Source organism: Calliphora vicina, chromosome 2 (genome assembly GCF_958450345.1).
Source record: "Calliphora vicina chromosome 2, idCalVici1.1, whole genome shotgun sequence".
In the NCBI taxonomy this organism is placed as follows: Eukaryota; Metazoa; Arthropoda; class Insecta; order Diptera; family Calliphoridae; genus Calliphora; species Calliphora vicina.
In genome coordinates, this window is record NC_088781.1 from 20,652,401 (window position 1) to 20,676,103 (window position 23,703).

Here is a 23,703-nt window from a genome sequence, read left to right on the forward strand (position 1 = left end):
TTTGATGGGAAAAAAGTCATACCATCGATTACGTTGTCGCAAAAATATCGAAAAGTACACTAACAGAAAAAAATCTTGAAAATACTTTTACTATGGACAGCCTAGCGCCTCTATTAGAGATCTATAAATCGACTTTCGAACAAATGACTTTTTGGTCGGAAAAATCAAAATTTACTTTTTAGTCAGAAAAAAGTCGAGCAATCGACAACTTGAAGACGTTAACTCGAAAAATATCAAATATGCCATCAACAAAATTAAATAAAAAGTCGACTTTCATAAATTAGCAAAAGTCGTAAAGTCGACTATTACAAAATTAATAAAAGTCGATAAGTCGACTTTTTGTTTCAACTATGTAATTTGAAGTCTTGATACGTTTTATTTTTATTGCAAAAATTTAAATAAATCTGGTATAAGTATCAACAGTCTATCAGAAATACTCGAAAAGACGACTTTTCATAAATTAGCAAAAGTCGAAAAGTTGACTTTTTGTAAGTAAGTTTAATTACTTTTCTAAAAAGTTGACCATTTGAGTTTTTATAAGTTAGCACAAGTCCACTGACTACTCAAACATTTATAAAAATGGAAAATTCGACTTTTTGTTTCAACTATAGAGCCCTAGAATGATTTTTCATTTAACGGTAATTCTTATCAATAAATCTGGCAGCAATGTATTTTTTACCTTAAAATAGAATAAAAAGCTTTTTTAAAGACGTAAAAAGGTTGGCTTTTTATAATATAGAAAAAGTCGAAAAGTCGACTATTGAAAAATCGAAGTCGATAAATCTGGCTAAAGGATAAAAAATCGATCAAAAATACTCGAAAATACGACTTTTCATAAATTAGCAAAAGTCGAAAAGTCAACTTTTTGATTCAACTGTAGAATACTACCATGTCGGTTCATTATACGGTAATTCTTATCAATAAAATTACTCTTTAAAAAGTCAAATGGTCGACTTTTTATAAGTTTGAAAAAGTCGAAAGGCCGACTATTCCAAAATCGAAGTCGATTTTACATATATGTATAAGTAGACTATTAAAAACTTTATAAAAGTTGACTATTAAAAAATCTGTAACAGTCGACTTTTTAAAAATTGTAGAAAGTCCGTTTTTGCCTTCTTAGCTACGTCTCAGAATCATTATCTGAATTTAAATAAAAATATCCTAAATGGTCCAAAAACGAAAGAGGTAAAAATCTAAACATAGCCGAAAGGCTAAATAATGACTATATAGTGGTATGTACTTGATGTTCATTACTTTAATATGATTCAACAATTTAATTCTTAGTTAATTAAAAATTTAAAAAAAGCCTTTTAATTACATTTATCTCAAAAACTATGCAATACTATCTCCCCTAAATATCTTGAAATAAACTAAAATAGAAACCCTATTTGATAAAATTAGCTTGTCAATCACAAATTGCGTGCTTTAGCAACTTCCTCAACTCGTTTGTTAAAATTTGTAATTAAACCTGTAAGAAAATTAAATAATTTTCCTTACAACTTACAACAAACAAACGCCAAACTGTCTGACAATTTTCAAACGCCATTACGCAGCCCATTAGAGGAGAGAGAGAGACATGGAAAAACAATACATGCTAACAATTTATTCACATTTTTATGGTTCACATCTCTCCATATACAATTCACTCGCTAACCTAACCCAGCTAGTAACTCCATTTAGTAAAACAGTAGTGAACCATAAACTGCAAAACAAATTACCCACCAACCACAAACACTTTTAGCCATCATTTGTTTTGTAAATTAATTGTTTTAACTTAAGTTTTCAACTACTACTACTACTGATGCTTTAACATTTTCATGTTATGTTTTAATTTTCTTTTTTTTTTCTTTTCATTTTGTTCATTCTGTGGTTCACATTATGTTGGTTTTAATTGATCATAAAAATCCATAGAAACGGATGTGGTGTTTGGCTTTAGAAAGCTCTGAGTGAGTGGTTAAGCGTAGCAACATTCAAAACTATTTAGTTTAACAATTTTTTTTTTTGTTGATTGTTTAAAATGGTTATTTTGTTGTTAACAATTAATTTTAAATGACAATATGTTTTGTTGTGTTGTCACTGTCAAAATGGGAAATTACTCGTAATGGCTTAATTTGTTGAAACAGATTTTGCTGTAAGCTGGAAATTCTTAGAAATATTGTTATATTCTATATTTATTTAAATTTCTAAGAATTTTTTAATGTTCTTTATAAAATTAATAAATTAATGATACATGTTATATTCAATTATTAAGTATAAATTTTAGTTCAATGATTTTCAGAGAAATCACGTAGTCAGGTTTGACGTAGTTGATTTGATCATGATCAATTAATATTTTAATATTAAGATTTTAGTGTCCGCACTTGCTACTGGCAATAAATTACATTGTTAAATAATAGACTTTATTAGAGGTAAACATTTTAATGAGATAGGACTAAAAAATTCGTCAAATTTGGAATTGTGCTAGATCTAGTTCTAATAGGGTGGAAAGCCATCACTTCAGAGATTTCAGAACTGTTTAGCTTATATTTAGAATTTATTGCAGATCCGAGTTATATGATTTTGAAAATAGTGAAATTTTACACTTTGTTAACAGGGGAACATATAAAAAAAGGGAAAATTTGGAATTCAGCTAGAGCCAGTCCTAATAGTGTCGAACGCTATGACTTAAGGGATTTCAGAACTGTTCAGTTTATATTCAGTTTATATTTCTGAGTGCAGCTATATGATTTTGAAATAGTGAAATTTTACATTTGGCGCACAAGTAAATTAGGAAAAAGTTCCTCATATTTAGAATTGAGCTAGATCTTGGCCTAATAGAGTGGAAAGCCATCACTTCAGATATTTCAGAACTGTTTAGCTTATATTCATAATTTATTTCAGATCGGAGTTATATGATTTCGAAAATAGTAAAATTTCACATTTGGTTAAAAGGTGCACAATTAAATTTTGGAAAAAATGGGTAAAATTTGGAATTGTGCTAGATCTAGTCCTAATAGGATGGAAAGCCATCACTTCAGAGATTTCAGAACTGTTTAGCTTATATTCAGAATTTATTTCAGATCGGAGTTATACGATTTGGAAAATAGTAAAATTTCACATTTGGTTAAAAGGGGCACAATAAAATTTTGGAAAAAATAGGTAAAATTTAAGAGCTGTTTAGATTATATTCAGAGTTTATTTCAGATCCGAGTTATATAATTTTGAAATTAGTCAAATTTCACATTTGGTTAAAAGGAACACAATTAAATTTTGGAAAAAAATTGGTAAAATTTGGAATTGTGTTAGATCTTGGCCTAATAGGGTGGATATCCATTACTTCAGTGATTTCAGAACTGTTTAGCTTATATTCAGAATTTATTTCAGATCGGAGTTATATGATTTTGAAAATAATAAAATTTCACACAGCTCTATTAACTTAACAGTCTTTGAGTAGGAGGTATGTTAGTTTACACATTAACATAGGTAATGTAAAAAAACGGAGTTCACACACATTATTTATCCAATTTATTGCCGATTATAGCTAAAAAAAAAGCTGCTAAAAATTTACAGGATTTGTGGAAAAAGCTGAAATTTCATTACATTGTGATCCTTTGATAAATTTACATTTACAGCAATTTTAGCTAAAAACAGCAACGTATTAGCTTTAAGAATATCCCTACTTTTCCCGAAAACTATTGATTTTACTAAAGCTTAGAGATAATTCATTAATTTATCTTAAAATTCAACCCCCATAGTCTGTACCACTTTTATTTTCTTCTTATTAAACAAAATTTTGCCAACGTTATTCTTATTTTATTCATAGCTAAAGCAGTAACTTGCATCTAAATGACGTCATGTTGACTTATTTATGCTACAGATTTGTTTCCCTTAAATTGCTTCTTAAATAGTCTGTACAACTTTCATTTTCTTAACAAAATTTTCAAACTTAATTCATATTTGTTCATAGTTAAAGCAGTAACTTGCATCTAAATGACATCATTTTGACTTATTCATGCTACAGATTTTTCCCCTTAAATTGCTGCTTAAACAGTTCTAAAGATTGACTAAAAAGAAATCAAGTTATCAACGGGGATGATGAAGAACCACCACTTTTGTATTAACGATTTAAGAGTTATGAGGTCATTTATTATTAGCAGCGGGAGTTTACTAGTAGTTTCCTTGAGAATAATGTTGCAACCCCATAATCTACAGTTGTAATGAAAATAACAATAGAAATTAAAAAAGATATTGATTTTTTAAAGCATACTGTGCAAAAGTATCAATAATTTTAAAAGCAATAGCATCAGAAGTATTATTAAAAACAGTGTTAATCGTTTTAGTAGAAATATTATTAAAATGCCTAGTATTAGCAGCTAAGCTTTAGCGGCATAAAAACTACAAGCAATAGTATTAAACAAGTAAGAGAGCTATATTCGGCTGTGTCGAATCTTATATACACTTCACCAAATTATACTTCAAAATAAAAATTTTAAATATTTATAGGTAAACAAAATTTATTTTCTTTGCAGTTCTTTTTTAATTTTGTGTAAAAAAAAAAAAATTAGATTTTTTTTTTGTTTTTCATTTTTTTTAGCGAAATAAAAACTTTTGTTGAAAAAAAAATCGGGTTAAAAAATATTTTTCCGATTTTGACCCATTTTTTTGTTTTTATATACGTCATTGCAAAGGTCTTTGAAATATCTATCATTAGATATCCATATTGTCTATATAATGACTTAGTAATCCAGATATAGGTCTAAAATTGAGGTTGTCCTTGTTTTTTCCTCATATCTTAGCCATTTGTGGACCGATTTTGCTGATTTTAAATAGCAAACTTCTCGAAAGCATGTCTGACAGAATTATTGAAGATTTGGATCCCGAAGATATCTGGGGTCTTTAGAAAAGTGATTTCAACAGACAGACGGACTGACAGACGGACGTGGCTTAATCGACTCCGCTATCCTTCTTACGAAGGTGAAGGGTATAAAAATAGTAATAATAGCAAAATATACACAAACACAAACTGCGAAGCTTTTTGCTTGTCTGCAGATACACCCAGAGTCTCTGGCGGTAATCGAACCCGCAACCCTCTATCGTCTATTGGGACACTCTAAACTTTTTGTTTTATAAATAATTCGATAGCTCGTGAACTCGTAGAGAGACTTCACATAATCAATGCTGAGGTATTTTATGAGTTCATTTGTAATTTGAAATGTTGCTCACCAGTAGAGAAAATCTAGCAGGTTCCAATTATATTGTTGCTGTTACAATTGTTAATAAAACTATAGTTTCTAGCTGCAATTATATTACTGCTGTTGGAATTAGTAATAAAACTACATATATGGATATGTAGTCAAAATATTGTTCAGCAGACAATATTTTGACTACAAATACTGATAATATGCCAGCTATCATATTAGAAGCAATGATAACCACTTGAACTAGTATTAGCATGAATAGTAATTGTAATAATAGTACAATAATTTTAACATTAAGCTTCATTTACAGCTCAATTTGAGTCACCAGATATTAGTATTAATAACAAACAAGTAATAATATTTCAAGCAATAGCATTTAATGGCAATATTATTAGCACCAAAGGTTTAGTGACGGAAACAAAACGTTTAAATTTGATAAAGGCACTACACACAGCTAAATAACTACATATTATTTCTGTCTTTATGCTTTCAAAATTTATTACATAATATTTTAATTCAAACATCTATCAAGCTACAATTGTAACCTCAAAACTTGTGCTAAATATGCTACAACTTTTAATATTTATGACATTCTATGAGATGTTTTAACATTTTATAGACAAATTTTAAATTTTTATTGAGAAAAAATACAAAACATTAAAACTTAATTTTTTCCAAAAAGCCATAAATTTTGTAAAAAAAAAAAAAAACTAACAAACATATGGAATGACCACCTGCCGTGTGTCATAAATCACACGATCATGCAAAATGTCATATATCATCGTCAAAAGACAAGAAAAACAAACAAACAAACAAATAAAACAAGCGATTGGAATTAACAAGAAATTTAACATTAAACAACAGAAAGAGAGAAAAAAACTAAACTTAAAACTAAATTTGCATAAAAGACTTCATCAAACATAAAAACTCAGGAACTGAAGAGTCAAGATAGACAGACACCTACTCCTAAACATACCCTGGAGTTTACATTTAAATAACAGCAGCAGCTAAAATACACTTGCAAGTAAATTAAATAATATTTATGAATTGACTAATTTCTTGTGTTTTTATACCCTTCAGCTTCGTGAGAAGGGTATATATAAGTTTGTCATTCCGTTTGTAATTTCTACATTTTTCATTTCCGACCCTATAAAGTATATATATTCTGGATCCTTATAGATAGCGGAGTCGATTAAGCCATGTCCGTCTGTCTGTCTGTCTGTCTGTCTGTCTGTCTGTCTGTCTGTCTGTCTGTCTGTCTGTCTGTCTGTCTGTCTGTCCGTCTGTCTGTCTGTCTGTCTGTCTGTTGAAATCAGTTTTCTGAAGACCCCAGATATCTTCGGGATCCAAATCTTCAATAATTCTGTCAGACATGCTTTCGAGAATTTTGCTATTTAAAATCAGCAAAATCGGTCCACAAATGGCTGAGATATGAGGAAAAAACCAAGACAACCTCGATTTTTGACCTATTTTTTTTACCTATATCTGGATTACTAAGACATTATATAGACAATATGGATATCTAATGATAGATATTTCAAAGACATTTGACACGACGTATATAAGACCATAGTAAGTTGGACCTACAATGGGTAAAAATCGTGAAAAAAATTTTGAACCCGAATTTTTTTTTTTTTTTAAAAATTGAAAAAACAAAAAAAAAAATTTTAAAATTTTAAAATTTTAAAAAAAAAAAATTTTAAAATTTTAAAATTTAAAAAAAAAAAAAATTTTTTAAATTTAAAAAAAAAAATTTTAAATAACAATCGAAAAATTTTTTTTTCCAAAAAATTCAAAAAACAACTGGAAAAAAAATTAAATTTTGTTTACCTAAAAATATTTAAAATTTTGAAGTATAATTTGGTGAAGGGTATATAAGATTCGGCACAGCCGAATATAGCACTCTTACTTGTTTTTTAACAAATTGAAAAGGAAGGAAATTCGTCATCATCATCATTATTATTAGTATTAAGAAAACATTATTATTAGTAAAAGCAACACACTCATCATATTCATATATTTTAAACGAAAATGCAGTCATAATGAATGAATGTTTGCTTTATGTAGAAACACCTTTGCATATTGTGCTGCTTTAAGCTGCTGCATGCAGCAAAATTAAAAAAATTGTATGTGGGACACATTTAGTCAATGTTTATTGTGATGTGCTATAAATTTATTTGTTTGTACTTGGTTTTTTTTTCTTCTTTTCATCTTTATTTTTTTTTTACAAAAGCGTGCTGTGTGCAACATGTTTTCAAATGATTGTCTTTGCTGATGCATCCATCGTCCCTCTACATATCTGACTGTCTGTCTGTCTGTCAGTATGTCCGTCTTTATGCCTGTCTTATGCTTACATATGACTCTAACGGATGTCATCTTTCATTTGTCAATATTTGTCGCTAAAAGCACACAAGAACTACACAAAACAACCAAACATCACAACATCATTTGAACAAAATCCACCAATGAAGAGAAACAAAGAACGAACAAGAAAAAAAATGCATATAGCTAAATTTAAAAGTGTTTTTATGCTGTTTAACATTTGTCATATTTTTTCCGCTGTAAGCAACACCCTATAGTTGAAGAATTTGTTTTGATGTAGGTTTTGACAAATATGCTCAAAAAATCAATATTTATTGACTTAAAAATGCGGGATTTTTTTTTTAACTTTTAGCTCTTATTTTGAAACATTTGTACATAGAAATTTATTCAAAGTATTGGCCATTGTCAGCTATGACCTCTTCCCATCCTTCTGGCAACATATGGATTATCGGATACTCTGTTATAAAGTGAAGCGTATCCCAGAGAGAGCTTTCTGCATCAATTGAAACAAATAGTAGTCGGACGGATCATGGTCTGGACTATAAGGCGGGTGAGGTAAAACTTTCCAACCACTTTTTTCTAAATAGTTTTACAGGTATTGCAACATCGTTATCATGATGGAATATTACGGTTTCATGTATGGCCATGCGGGAGTTTTTTGGCCAAAAGTTATCGATAACTTTTCTATAGAAAAATAAAGTTATCGCTTTATTTTTCTATATCTATAGAAAAGTAAAGTTATCGATAACTTTATTTTTCTATAGAAAAGTAAAGTTATCGATAACTTTATTTTTCTATAGAAAAGTAAAGTTATCGATAACTTTATTTTTCTATAGAAAAGTAAAGTTATCGATAACTTTATTTTTCTATAGAAAAGTAAAGTTATCGATAACTTTTCTATAGAAAAGTAAAGTTATCGATAACTTTTCTATAGAAAAGTAAAGTTATCGATAACTTTTCTATAGAAAAGTAAAGTTATCGATAACTTTTCTATAGAAAAGTAAAGTTATCGATAACTTTTCTATAGAAAAGTAAAGTTATCGATAACTTTTCTATAGAAAAGTAAAGTTATCGATAACTTTTCTATAGAAAAGTAAAGTTATCGATAACTTTTCTATAGAAAAGTAAAGTTATCGATAACTTTTCTATAGAAAAGTAAAGTTATCGATAACTTTTCTATAGAAAAGTAAAGTTATCGATAACTTTTCTATAGAAAAGTAAAGTTATCGATAACTTTTCTATAGAAAAGTAAAGTTATCGATAACTTTTCTATAGAAAAGTAAAGTTATCGATAACTTTTCTATAGAAAAGTAAAGTTATCTATAACTTTTCTATAGAAAAGTAAAGTTATCTATAACTTTTCTATAGAAAAGTAAAGTTATCTATAACTTTTCTATAGAAAAGTAAAATTATCGATAACTTTTCTATAGAAAAGTAAAATTATCGATAACTTTTCTATAGAAAAGTAAAGTTATCGATAACTTTTCTGTAGAAAAGTAAAGTTATCGATAACTTTTCTATAGAAAAGTAAAGTTATCGATAACTTTTCTATAGAAAAGTAAAGTTATCGATAACTTTTCTATAGAAAAGTAAAGTTATCGATAACTTTTCTATAGAAAAGTAAAGTTATCGATAACTTTTCTATAGAAAAGTAAAGTTATCGATAACTTTTCTATAGAAAAGTAAAGTTATCGATAACTTTTCTATAGAAAAGTAAAGTTATCGATAACTTTTCTATAGAAAAGTAAAGTTATCGATAACTTTTCTATAGAAAAGTAAAGTTATCGATAACTTTTCTATAGAAAAGTAAAGTTATCGATAACTTTTCTATAGAAAAGTAAAGTTATCGATAACTTTTCTATAGAAAAGTAAAGTTATCGATAACTTTTCTATAGAAAAGTAAAGTTATCGATAACTTTTCTATAGAAAAGTAAAGTTATCGATAACTTTTCTATAGAAAAGTAAAGTTATCGATAACTTTTCTATAGAAAAGTAAAGTTATCGATAACTTTTCTATAGAAAAGTAAAGTTATCGATAACTTTTCTATAGAAAAGTAAAGTTATCGATAACATTTCTATAGAAAAGTAAAGTTATCGATAACATTTCTATAGAAAAGTAAAGTTATCGATAACTTTTCTATAGAAAAGTAAAGTTATCGATAACTTTTCTATAGAAAAGTAAAGTTATCGATAACTTTTCTATAGAAAAGTAAAGTTATCGATAACTTTTCTATAGAAAAGTAAAGTTATCGATAACTTTTCTATAGAAAAGTAAAGTTATCGATAACTTTTCTATAGAAAAGTAAAGTTATCGATAACTTTTCTATAGAAAAGTAAAGTTATCGATAACTTTTCTATAGAAAAGTAAAGTTATCGATAACTTTTCTATAGAAAAGTAAAGTTATCGATAACTTTTCTATAGAAAAGTAAAGTTATCGATAACTTTTCTATAGAAAAGTAAAGTTATCGATAACTTTTCTATAGAAAAGTAAAGTTATCGATAACTTTTCTATAGAAAAGTAAAGTTATCGATAACTTTTCTATAGAAAAGTAAAGTTATCGATAACTTTTCTATAGAAAAGTAAAGTTATCGATAACTTTTCTATAGAAAAGTAAAGTTATCGATAACTTTTCTATAGAAAAGTAAAGTTATCGATAACTTTTCTATAGAAAAGTAAAGTTATCGATAACTTTTCTATAGAAAAGTAAAGTTATCGATAACTTTTCTATAGAAAAGTAAAGTTATCGATAACTTTTCTATAGAAAAGTAAAGTTATCGATAACTTTTCTATAGAAAAGTAAAGTTATCGATAACTTTTCTATAGAAAAGTAACGTTATCGATAACTTTTCTATGGAAAAGTAAAGTTATCGATAACTTTTCTATGAAAAAGTAAAGTTATCGATAACTTTTCTATGGAAAAGTAACGTTATCGATAACTTTTCTATGGAAAAGTAAAGTTATCGATAACTTTTCTATGGAAAAGTAAAGTTATCGATAACTTTTCTATGGAAAAGTAAAGTTATCGATAACTTTTCTATGGAAAAGTAAAGTTATCGATAACTTTTCTATGGAAAAGTAAAGTTATCGATAACTTTTCTATGGAAAAGTAAAGTTATCGATAACTTTTCTATAGAAAAGTAAAGTTATCGATAACTTTTCTATAGAAAAGTAAAGTTATCGATAACTTTTCTATAGAAAAGTAAAGTTATCGATAACTTTTCTATAGAAAAGTAAAGTTATCGATAACTTTTCTATAGAAAAGTAAAGTTATCGATAACTTTTCTATAGAAAAGTAAAGTTATCGATAACTTTTCTATAGAAAAGTAAAGTTATCGATAACTTTTGAGCCGGAAGCTGCGAAAAATTTTCAAAGCATACTTTTCGTCATCCATTATGCAGCAGGTTTATTTTTTTTAAAGTTTATGCTCTGTCTTTGACCTCTAAATTTTTAGCAGAGTTCCTATCAGGAACTATTTGAGCCTTGTAGGCTTTTAAACCTTTATTGGCTTTAACTTTTCGTACTAAATAGTCCGAGTACTTTGCTAACCAGACTCCTTTCCTACCGGATGTGTTGGGAGCTCTTTTGAAAATACTTTCTATTTATTGACTTAAAAACATCATGTGGAATATTCCTTCTACCTGAACCAGTTTACTATCAACGGACAAGTTCTCCCGATACTGTTTAATAACATTGGAATCAGTTTGACGGAATCAGTTTGATTGTTTGGCCAACTTTTTGTAGGACTAAGTTGGTTTTGATTGCACTCCTTAAATGTACCCAATGATAGGAAATGCTCCAATAATTTAACTTATTTAGAAGCCTTTAATTTCCTACTAAAGACATGCCAATTCACCAATTAATCTTAAAAAACCTTTAAAGATGTCTTTTCAAAAAATTCCTCACAATCCTTAAACATCTCTTTACCATCTACATACTTAAATTTTTTAAGTTTTTTTCCCCCAAGTAAACACTTATGTCTTTATGTTGTAATGCCAAAACCAAAAACTACATTTATGCAACACTACAGTGCAACGTCGCCTATGCCAAGTAGTTGCATTCAATTTCATTGAATAAACATCTACAAACGTGGGTGGTAATGTCATGTTGTATTTTAGCTTTTTTCTATTACTATTTGTTTTTTCTTGGCTGTTGAATAAATAATTTTTTTACGCTTTTCTTTTCTACATACAATATAAATAAAGTATTTTTTTAAAGTAAATTATTATTATTATTGAATTAAATTTATACGAAATTGTCAATTGAATTTTAAATGCGACTGCGCAACACAAACTCACACAAGCATACATAAATTACTTATTGAAATGCCAATTTAATGTTGGAATACGACGAAGATGTTGATTGGTGTTGCCTCGTTTGCTGGTGGTAGGTTGTTGTATTGTCAGGGAAAGGCTACCAGCTTGTTTGACAGACATTTGTGGGTTGCAAAGTGTGGCGAACAACACAAAAATAGTTATTACTTTATTTGGTAGTAAAAGTTTTGAACTGAAAAAAAACACAAATATTAACTAACTAAATTGCTAATTAGTTTCAAGGAAAAATGTTTTTAACTAATGTGTAAAGGAGTTATTAAAAATACAATTAAGTAATAATATGACTAATACTACTTGCAAGTACTATTATTGCTATTTTAACTGCTATTGCAAATGTAATTTCAAATATTACTCACTTATTCTTTAATATTGAAATTAATATAAAAGTCGCAATTGCTGTTATTTCAAATATTACTCATTTACTCATAATTGAAATTTAATTATTTTTATTAAAAACAGCAGCTTTTACTAGCATTACAATTACTATTGCTGATATTTTGTCTGATATTTAAAATATTACTCATTTAATTTCTTAAAAAAAAACAATAATAATTCTTCAATTATTACTAGCTAGTAATTGTAATTACTATTGCTAGCAGTATAATTACTATTTTCTGCTATTTCAAATATTACTCATTTACTCATAATTGAAATGAAATTGTTTTTACTAAAAATAGCAGCTATACTAGCATTACAATTACTATTGCTGATATTTTGACTGATATTTAAAATATTACTCATTTAATTTATTTAAAACAATCATACTATTTCTAGAATTATTGAATTATTACTATTGCTGCTATTTCCAATATTACTAGTTTCTTCAGTATAATTGAAATGTAAATAGTTTTATTAAAAACAGCATAACAATTACTATTGGTCATATTTATCAAATATTACTTGTAATTATTGTAATAGAAATATAATTATATTTGTATTAAATAGCAATACTATTTATTACTAGCATTACCATTACTATTGCTGCTATTTCGTTTTCTCTTAATCACATAATAACTAAAATTTTCTTTACTATGTAACCATTTATTTTATTTTTCATGCTATTTATTTTTGTTATATTTGTTATAATTATCTTTAATTTTTACTACTCTCTCAAACAAAAAAATAAACATTTCTTCACACCCTGTTTATTTTCTTAAGAATTTCAACAATTTCCCTTTACACAAAACGAAAACAACATTCTAGTCTTTGGTCTACAAAATAAAATTTTCAATTTTATTTCTAGACATCTCAAAAAAAAAAAAAATGTAAGAGAGCTATATTCGGCTGTGAAGAATCTTATATACTCTGTTTGAAATTAAAATTACATAAAAACAAAATGAAAAAAAAAATTGTTTAAACATCTTTACAAATTTTTTTCAATTTCCTAGTGAACAGTTGATAACAGTTTTTTCTATTGGAAAATTTGTGTATAACAGTTTTTTTCTATTGGAAAATTTGTGTATAACAGTTTTTTCTATTGGAAAATTTGTGTATAACAGTTTTTTCTATTGGAAAATTTGTGTATAACAGTTAGATCTATTGGAAAATTTGTGTATAACAGTTTTTTCTATTGGAAAATTTGTGTATAACAGTTTTTTCTATCGGAAAATTTGTGTATACAGTTTTTTCTATTGGAAAATTTGTGTATAACAGTTTTTTCTATTGGAAAATTTGTGTATAAGAGTTTTTTCTATAAAAAAATTTGTGTATAACAGTTTTTTCCATAGAAAAATTTGTGTATAACATTTTTTTCTTTAGAAAAAATTGTGTATAACAGTTTTTTCTATAGAAAAATTTGTGCATAACAGTTTTTTCTATAGAAAAATTTGTGTATAACAGTTTTTTCTATAGAAAAATTTGTGTATAACAGTTTTTTCTATAGAAAAATTTGTGTATAACAGTTTTTTCTATAGAAAAATTTCTGTATAACAGTTTTTTCTATAGAAAAATTTCTGTATAACAGTTTTTTCTATAGAAAAATTTCTGTATAACAGTTTTTTCTATAGAAAATCTGTATAACAGTTTTTTCTATAGAAAATCTGTATAACAGTTTTTTCTATAGAAAATCTGTATAACAGTTTTTTCTATAGAAAAATTTCTGTATAACAGTTTTTTCTATAGAAAAATTTCTGTGTAACAGTTTTTTCTATAGAAAAATTTCTGTATAACAGTTTTTTCTATAGAAAAATTTCTGTATAACAGTTTTTTCTATAGAAAAATTTCTGTATAACAGTTTTTTCTATAGAAAAATTTCTGTATAACAGTTTTTTCTATAGAAAAATTTCTGTATGACAGGTTTTTTATAGAAAAATTTCTGTATAACAGTTTTTTCTATAGAAAAATTTGTGTATAACAGTTTTTTCTATAGAAAAATTTGTGTATAACAGTTTTTTCTATAGAAAAATTTGTGTATAACAGTTTTTTCTATAGAAAAATTTGTGTATAACAGTTTTTTCTATAGAAAAATTTGTGTATAACAGTTTTTTCTATAGAAAAATTTGTGTATAACAGTTTTTTCTATAGAAAAATTTGAGTATAACAGATTTTTCTATAGAAAAATTTGTGTATAACAGTTTTTTCTATAGAAAAATTTGTGTATAACAGTTTTTTCTATAGAAAAATTTGTGTATAACAGTGTTTTCTATAGAAAAATTTGTGTATAACAGTGTTTTCTATAGAAAAATTTGTGTATAACAGTGTTTTCTATAGAAAGTTAATACCAAGTCACAAATGTAAGTAAAATTGATTTATAACATTTATTTTTAAGTAATTTTATTAGTTGTAATTGAAAATAAAGATAATTTTGTGGATGAGTTATTTGTTATATCAGCTTAAAACATTTCACCCACCGGTGAAATGCCAATAATCATTTCATGAATTTGCACATGAGGTGGCGTTGAAATGGCATACGAAACACCCGCAGCAATTTACTCAGCTTTTAGAATAGTACCTTCCAGTGCAGTTTTAATATTTGTATTTAAAATTTCTGTATCCACAGCGCTAGAATTAATACTCTATAAAGAAAAAATCAAGTACAATTTCAATGCACCAAGATCTCCTCACATCAAATATGTAAATTATACAACTTACAGTTACTTTTATCTTTGTACCCAAGCCATTGAAATCCTGTCTTCAAATTTCTGTCATTGCTGTATGGCAAATTTACAAATTTTTAAATTTTTTTTAGAATTTATTTGAAAAAAAATTACGACAAACTAATTTTTTTAGATGAAAAAAAAAATTCGGGTTAAAAAATATTTTTCCCGATTTTAACCCATTTTAGGTCCGACTTGCTATATAGTACGTCGATGCCACGGCCTTTGCAATATCTATCATTAGATATCCATATTGGCTATATTAATGACTAAGTAATCCAGATATATGTATATCAAAAATAGGCTTAAAATCTAGGTTGTCCTGGTTTTTTCCTTATATCTCAGCCATTTGTGAACGGATTTTCTCGATTTTAAATAGCAACCGAACCGTGTCTATAGCGGATATATTGATGTATGAATCATGTATGTAAGTTATTTAAGGACTAAGGAAAGTTGATTTCAACATACAGGCGGACATGGCTATATCCACTCTGCAATCTATAACGATGAAGAATACATATTCTTTGTGGGGTTGCAACTAAAAAATTTAGAAATTACAAATGGAATGACAAACTTATACTCTATACCCTTGCCATTCATGGTGAAGGGTATAAAAAGTGTCATTAAACTTAAAGCCAAACGTTAGGAAAATCTCGATTTTATTTTCGCAAAATCATATAGCTAGAGAAATTTGCAAAACAAACAAAAAAAAAGATGAAAATTAAAAGCAAATTTCTTTTGCCAGCAGTTTAAAAAAAGTCGTATAAATGAAATCTTTCTCTGGTAATTGCCAAGAAATCAAAAAATCATTAAAAAAAATTCTAAGGAAAACTAATTTTCTTCTGCTGTAGTATAAAAATAAACTTTTTCGTATTTTTTTCTTGGTAAATGGCAGACAATTTGCCTTTTTTTTGTTATTGAATAACAACGGCAAATGCATTTATACTTGTCAGAATAAAAAAAACTAAAAGTTTTCGTGGAATACACTGCAGCAGGATCTAATGTGATGGGTGAAATTTTGGCCATACTTTTTAAAACGGGAGCTAAAGTAAGGAGTGCAACCAAGAAAAGTGTAACACACATAATAAAACAATATAAAAATTAATATTAAATTAAAACCACAAAGATCTGTAAAGGAGAACAATGTAGTCTAATAATTAAATAAATACTAGGTATTATTCGAATCTCTATTCTATAATTTAAATTTCAAACAAAGAAAAACTAAAACAAATAATTAAAAACAAATTGATTTGCTAACAGTGCGATTAAAACCATTAAATAATACCAACGTGCAAGTAAAATATTACAATTTTAAGTTTTTTTCAAAAAAAAAAAACAAAGAAAAAAGGAAGAATTAATATGGAACGTTGGTTAAATAAAATTGCAGTGGTAACAGGTGCCAGTTCTGGCATTGGGGCAGCCATTGTTAAGGATCTTGTTAAAAATGGCGTGCAAGTCGTTGGTTTAGCCAGACGTGTTGAACGTGTTGAGGATATTAAAAAGGAATTGCCCAAAAACTTGCAAACAAAACTGACAGCTTTGAAATGTGATGTTGGAAATCTGAAATCGGTAAATGAGACATTCGACCGAGTAGAGGGCGATTTTGGTGGCATAGATATTCTAGTCAATAATGCTGGATGCCTCAAACTAGGACAATTAACCACCATGAGTGTAACTGATGTAGAACAAACACTGCAAACAAATGTCATGGGTGTCGTCTATTGTACTCAACGTGCTTTTCAGTCAATGAAAAAACGTAATTTCAATGGTCATGTTGTGCTCATCAATAGTGTAGCTGGCCATAATATTATAGGCAGTGTTGTTGGTAGTGCACCCGACTTTAATATTTATCCGGCTAGTAAATTTGCCATAACAGCAATGACAGAAATCTACAGGCAGGAGTTCAATGGATTGGGTACAAAGATAAAAGTAACTGTAAGTTGTACAATTTATATATTAGTTGTAACGAGATCTTGGTGCAATGAAATTGTACTTGATTTTATTCTTTATAGAGCATTAGTCCTGGAGCTGTGGATACAGAAATTTTAAATACTAATATTAAAACTGCACTGGAAGGTACTATTCTAAAAGCTGAGGACATTGCTTCGGGTGTTTTGTATGCCATTTCAACGCCACCTCATGTGCAAATTCATGAAATGATTATTAAGCCGGTTGGGGAAATGTTTTAAGCAGATATCACATCCACTCCTCCACAAAATTCTAGAGTTAAAAATAATCAATTATTTTCAATTATAACAAATAAAATTACTTGAAAATAACTGTTATAAATCAATTTTATTTACATTTGTGGCTTGGAATTAACTTTCTATAGAAAAAGAACGGCTACATACAAATTATTCTATAGAAAAAACTGTTACACACAAATATTTCTCTACAGAAAACAGTGTTATACTGAAATTTTTTAATAGTAAAGTAAACATTTTTTATAGGAAAACTGTTATACTGAATTTTTTCTGCGGAAAAAACTGTTATACACGAATTTTTCTATAGAAAAAACTGTTACACACATTTTTTATAAAGCAAACAATTCTAAACAAATTTTTTTATAGAAAAAACTGTTCACACAAACTGTTATACACAAATTTGTCTATATAAAAACCTGTTATACACAAATCTTTCTATAAAAAAAACTGTCTTACACAAATTTTTCTATTGAAAAAACTGTTATACACAAATTTTTCTATAGTAAAAACTGTACACAAATATATATATATAGAAAAAACTGTTCACACAAATTTTTTTATAAAAAAAACTGTTATACACAATTTTTTCTATTGGAAAAACTGTTATACACAATTTTTCTGTATAAAAAACTGTTGTACACACATTTTTCTATAGAAAAAACTGTTCCACATAAATTTTTTTATAGAAAAAACTGTTGTACACAAATGTTTCTATGAAAAAAATGTTATATACATGTTTTATAGAAAAAACTGTCATACGTAAATTTTTCTATAGAAGAGTTTGTTATACACGAATGTGTATAAAAAAACTGTTAATACATAAATTTTTCAATAGAAAAAACTGTCATGCACAAATTTTTTTTATAGATAAAACTGTTATACACAAATTTTCTATAGAAATAAGTGTTATATACAAATTTGTTTATAAAGAAAAACTATTATACAAAAAATTTTTCTATAGAAAAAACTGTTATACACAAATTATTTTATGGAAAAAACTGTAATACATAAATTTTTCTGTAGAAAAAACTGTTATACATACATTTTTCTGTAGAAAAAACTGTTATATACAAATTTTTCTATAGAAAAAACTGTTATACATAATTCTTTCAATATAAAAAGCTTCATAAAGAAATTTTTCTACATATAAGAAACTGTTATACAGAAGTTTTTCTATAGAAAAAACTGTTATACAGAAATTTTTTTATAGAAAAAACATTTATAAATAAATTTGTTTATAGAAAAAACTTTTATACCCAAATTTTTCTATAGAAAAAACTGTTATACAGAAATCGTTCTATAGAGCTAACTGAAATGTTTCTATAAAAAAGTGTTACAGAATTTGTCTATAGTAAAATCTGTTATAATCAAATTTTTCTATAAAAAAAACTGTTCTACACAAAATTTTTCTGCATAAAAAACTGTTATACAGAAATCGTTCTGTACAAAAACTGAATTTTTTCTTTAAAAAATATGTTATATTCAAATTTGTCTATAGAAAAAAATTTTATACAAATTTGCCCAAATCCTTAAATTTCAAATACATTTAAGACAAAATTGTGAGAGATATTGATTTAATTATTTTTGTTTTGTATTCTCATGTATATATTAAATAAAATATTAATGAGCTAAAGACGATAGATATCTAATATATTGATACAATATTAAGTTTCGTAAGTAAAATGGGGGATTTAGGAAACAAGATTTAAACTAATAAACGGACATCGTTATATCCACTTTCCTATCCAAGGATAAGGTCCAGAATATATAAACCGTTAAACACAAATTTTTCTTTGGAAAAAACTGTTATACACAAATTTTTCTATAAAAAAAATATTGTATGAGTCTATAAAAATGTTTTTGTTACTTAAAAGACTAAAAATTTTTGGAGAATATTTAATAACGATGCCTTAATATAAAAAGGCCCTAACTCGTGTTTTTTAAAGTCGAGATTTTTTTTCGCTAATTATGATATATGATCGGACCAATTATCGAAATAAACGAAAATCTGGACTTACAAAAAAAAAACACTAGTTAGGACATTTTTATATTAAGCCATCGATAAGTATGTTTAATTTCAAGCATTTCTCTTTTTGGTTGATTTAGCTTAGAGGCTAATAAAAATACTAACAGTATTAGCAATAACATTATCATTATGAATAGAGCTATTAAAATTATGCCTTTAGCCTTGGAACTAAATCTTTTGCTAATAATATTTCCTAAAGCAATATTATTACTAAAAGTAGATGTACATTCTTTTAAGTCTCAATCCTTTATCCAGTTTTTAGGGCAATATATTCATCAGCTTAAAACGTGTGTTTTGATGACAATAACATAATTTGAATAATATTTTAAAAAGTTCCAAAACAAAACCATAAAAAAACTTAAGACAAGAGAAACTCATTAAAACCACAAAATTCAAATTGTTTTGAAGCTACTGGTTTTTGAATTTTTGATTAAATATGGTTTAAAAACAGCAATTAAAATATATCTAGCAAAGGTCTTTTTATATATAAAATAACAGCTAATTTGCAGAAATTAAAAAGTATTTAACAAACAAAAAATATAAAAAATAAAATACTTTTCAATCAACAAAAAAAAAATTATAGCTGCTACTGTATTATTATGATTTTTATTATTGTTTTGATGACTACGAAACCGAAATAATAATGGGGTGTCAAATTACCTGAGAGCAAAAGAATACAAAAGCTTTATGGCTTATAATAATAAATATATATAAAATAATAATAATAATAATGAACTTTAACTTTCAACAAAAATTATGAATTTTCATATTTAATATTTCAATAATTTATTAAAATTTTCTCTTTCTTTTTTGTGTCTTTTTAGGTAAGTTTTTCAATGGCATTATGATATTTGATATCATGGATGAATCTTTTAATTTACGTAAGTTTTAGTTAAAGTTTTCATACCTACAATTTATGATTTCAACATAGTTATACTTACACACCCTTGTATATTTACTATTTTACACTTTTTAGCTTTAAATTTATTGAAAATTAAACAAAATTTGTAATATTATGCTTTGGATTTTTTTCTTTATTATTTATGGCCTATAAAATTCTTAATGGGTGGTCTGTGGTGGTCAATTGTGGCCAGCCAAATAGGCACCCTGCTGTATATGAAAACTAATAATAATAAACAAACTCATACAGAGTTGCTTTCATAATGGCCAGGGGTGTATTTTAAAGGAATAAAAAATGGCCACAAAATATGAAATTATGTTTATTAATAGTTTAAAAAGTAATTAAATTTTTGAGTTGATTTATTAGGTTTTATTTAAAATAAATATTAGCTTTTTACTATTATTATAATGAAAAAAGTTGACAGAGCCTTTAAAGTAAAATGTCAATTATTTTCATTATAAATAATAGTCTTCAAATACAACTTTATTTAGCTAAAGTTGATTTTCATTTAATTTGTCTTTATTTCAAAGCCTTAAAAAGCGTGAAATCAACAACTAAATTAAATTTTTAAAAATAACATTGCATTTATTTCTAATGCCTTAAACAGATTTATATTCTATAATTATTTTACTAGAAACTATTTATAAATTGTTTGGTTATGTTTGTAAACTCAATACACTGAAAAGAAAATAAATTCTTTGAGAATTTTTCTAAAATAATAATTGATACAGAGAAAATATACACAGAGAAAATCTGCATAAACTATTTTGTCCTTTCCGATGCAAGAAAATAACTTACATACATGATTGATACATCAATATATCCACTATAAAGCAGCATATATTACTATTTAAAATCATGAAAATCGGTCCCCAAATGGCTGAGATATAAGCAAAAAACTGCTACTACCTCAATTTGTTCAAAATTACATAAAAATCAAAAACAGCCGTGTTCTATGGTTCATATCTCCGACATTTATTGACCGATTAGGCTGATTTTCAATACCAAAATTCTCGAATATATTTCTGATATATTGATACAACAGTTGGTCCTGTACGATAAATGGGATCTTCGGAAATTTGATTTACACTAACATACAGGCATTATTATATCAACTTCGCTGTCTAAAATAGTTCCTTATAGAATCTGTTTAATTTATTTATTTATCAAATATTTTTGGGTTTAAGACATAATAATCTCTATGTGTTAGTGAGCATCAAATTTATATTTAAAATCGTTCCACAATTGTCTGAGATATAAGCTAAAAACCGTAAAAGCAAAAATAGTCGTGTTCTATGGTTCATATCTCAGACATTTATTGAACGATTAGGCTGGTTTTCAATACCAAAATTCTCGAAAGTATTTCTCACATATTGATACCACATTTGAGACTATAAGATAAATGGGGTATTCGGAAATTTGATTTAAAAATTACGTAAAAGCAAAAATAGTCGTGTTCTATGGTTCATATCTCAGGCATTTATTGAACGATTAGGCTGGTTTTCAATACCAAAATTCTCGAAAGTATTTCTCATATATTGATACCACATTTGAGACTATAAGATAAATGGGGTATTCGGAAATTTGATTTACACTAACATACAGGCATCATTATATCAACTTGGCTGTATAAAATAGTTCCTCATAGAATCTGTTTTATTTATTTATCAAATATTTTTGGGTCTAAGACATAATAATCTCTATGAGTTAGTGAGCATAAAATTTCTATTTAAAATCGTGAAAATCGGTCCACAAATGTCGGAGATATAAGCAAAAAACCGCTACTACCTCAATTTGTTCAAAATTACGTAAAAATCAAAAACAGTCGTGTTCTTTGGTTCATATCTCAGACATTTATTGACCAATTAGGCTGGTTTTCAATACCAAAATTCTCGAATGTATTACTAATATATTGGTACCACATGTGGACCTGTAAGATAAATGGGCTCTTCGGAAATTTGATTTACACTAACATACAGACATCATTATATCAACTTCGCTGTCTAAAAGGTTCTCATAGAATCTGTTTAATTTATTTATTTACAACAAAATTCTTGGATTTAAGAAATAATTTTTCCTTGTGTATTATTGAGTATATTTTAAAATTCTCCAAAAAGAACTCAAATCATAAGATTTGTCGGTAAATCAACACAATCAGTTTTATGTACATGTCAAATAATTACATGTTGGAAAAATTTTTATTTTTTGGTATTTTAAACCAACAAACATTTTCATACTGTTTTTCGCTCACCATATGAGTAAATTTTTTTTAAAAAAAATTAAATTATTCAACATGGAAACATTTAACAAGGTGAACTAGTTTTAATACCACAAAACTTTACTATAAAAATAAATGAATTTTTTTTTGTGATTTTTTATTATGGCAAAAATTAACAACTTTTAAACATAAAAACCACAGCAATTTTAAACAAACTCGTTCTATAAGAAAGAAAAATGATACAGTTTCTGAAATTATGAATGAAACCGAGAGCTATTTAAACTAAATTAGAAAAAAAAAACAAATTAACAATACCAGTTGGCTTAATATAAGCCAATAAATTTTTAACCAAAAAAAAAAAAATCTTAAAAAGGTGTAAATTTTATTTATCATGTTTAAAAGTTTAATTATAATCTTAAAAAAAAAACTGGTAACTGTTCACAAAATATTAAAACAAAAAACTGAATACACAAAATTTAAAGTTGTTTTAACTAAATAAGGAAATTATTGTAAATTATACTTATATTAGAAAAATCATACTCTTAAAACAAATCATACGTGATTTTTCAATTTAATTGAACAAATTGTGTAGAGATTTAATGATTTAGAAACAATTTGATAAAAATAATATTGAAAAAAAAACACACACACAAATCACATTGAATGGTGTCAATGATTTTTATATAAAAAAAATAAATATGAGTCATTTTTGTATTTCTAATTTTTCTTATTTTGAAAAAAATATTAGTTTTAATGATTTACACGTGTTTTAGCATGAATTTATTAAGTTTATTATTTTTTGTTTTTTTTAAGAACTAAAAATCATTAACTCAAATTAATGTTTTGAAGTGAACATACACTCCTTAAGACATTTAACAGAATTCGAATTTCATATAGAAATATCTGTTATTTGAATGGATACATAAAAGTTATTGAACTTTCATAGAGCTTTGTCAACAATAATCCTTGGAAATTGTTGAGTTTAGAGAATTTATAACTAGTTTTGAAATTAGCTATATAACTTGTTATTTAAAAATAAGCGTGTCATAGATGATTGATTGTCTCTTTATTGATTATTTTGGGTTACAAAAGGATACTTAGTGGCCACTTCTAGTTACATGTATTAAATAGACTACAATCTAGATTACTTAGCGACAATAAATAATAAATAACTTTACATATTTTCATGTGTAAAATAACTACTTTTTCTAGTAAAATTAAAAAAATTAAAATTAAACAGACTACACTCTAGATTACTTAGGGACGCAAAAGTGGGAACTGACTCTACACTAGATTAAATACTTCGGATGTGAAAGTAATACTGTCTAAAGTGATACATTGCCACTGCAGGAATGGCCCAGTTGCAATAAAGATAAAAGTACTTTTTACTATAAAAGTACTTTTTACTATAAAGGTTCTTTTTACT

General features: G+C 26.4%; 2 protein-coding genes across 3 annotated transcripts in view; both read left to right on the forward strand.

Moving 5' to 3' along the window:
• tkv (thickveins) overlaps positions 1-23,703 on the forward strand; it is a 392,745-nt gene that overhangs the window by 325,835 nt on the left and 43,207 nt on the right. The gene's annotated exons all lie outside the window — the stretch shown is intronic.
• On the forward strand, positions 16,277-17,123 carry LOC135951086 (farnesol dehydrogenase-like). Its single transcript, XM_065500665.1, has 2 exons — positions 16,277-16,863; positions 16,941-17,123. The coding sequence occupies exons 1-2, from the start codon at positions 16,288-16,290 to the stop codon at positions 17,115-17,117; spliced, it is 753 nt and encodes a 250-aa protein (XP_065356737.1). The 5' UTR covers positions 16,277-16,287; the 3' UTR covers positions 17,118-17,123.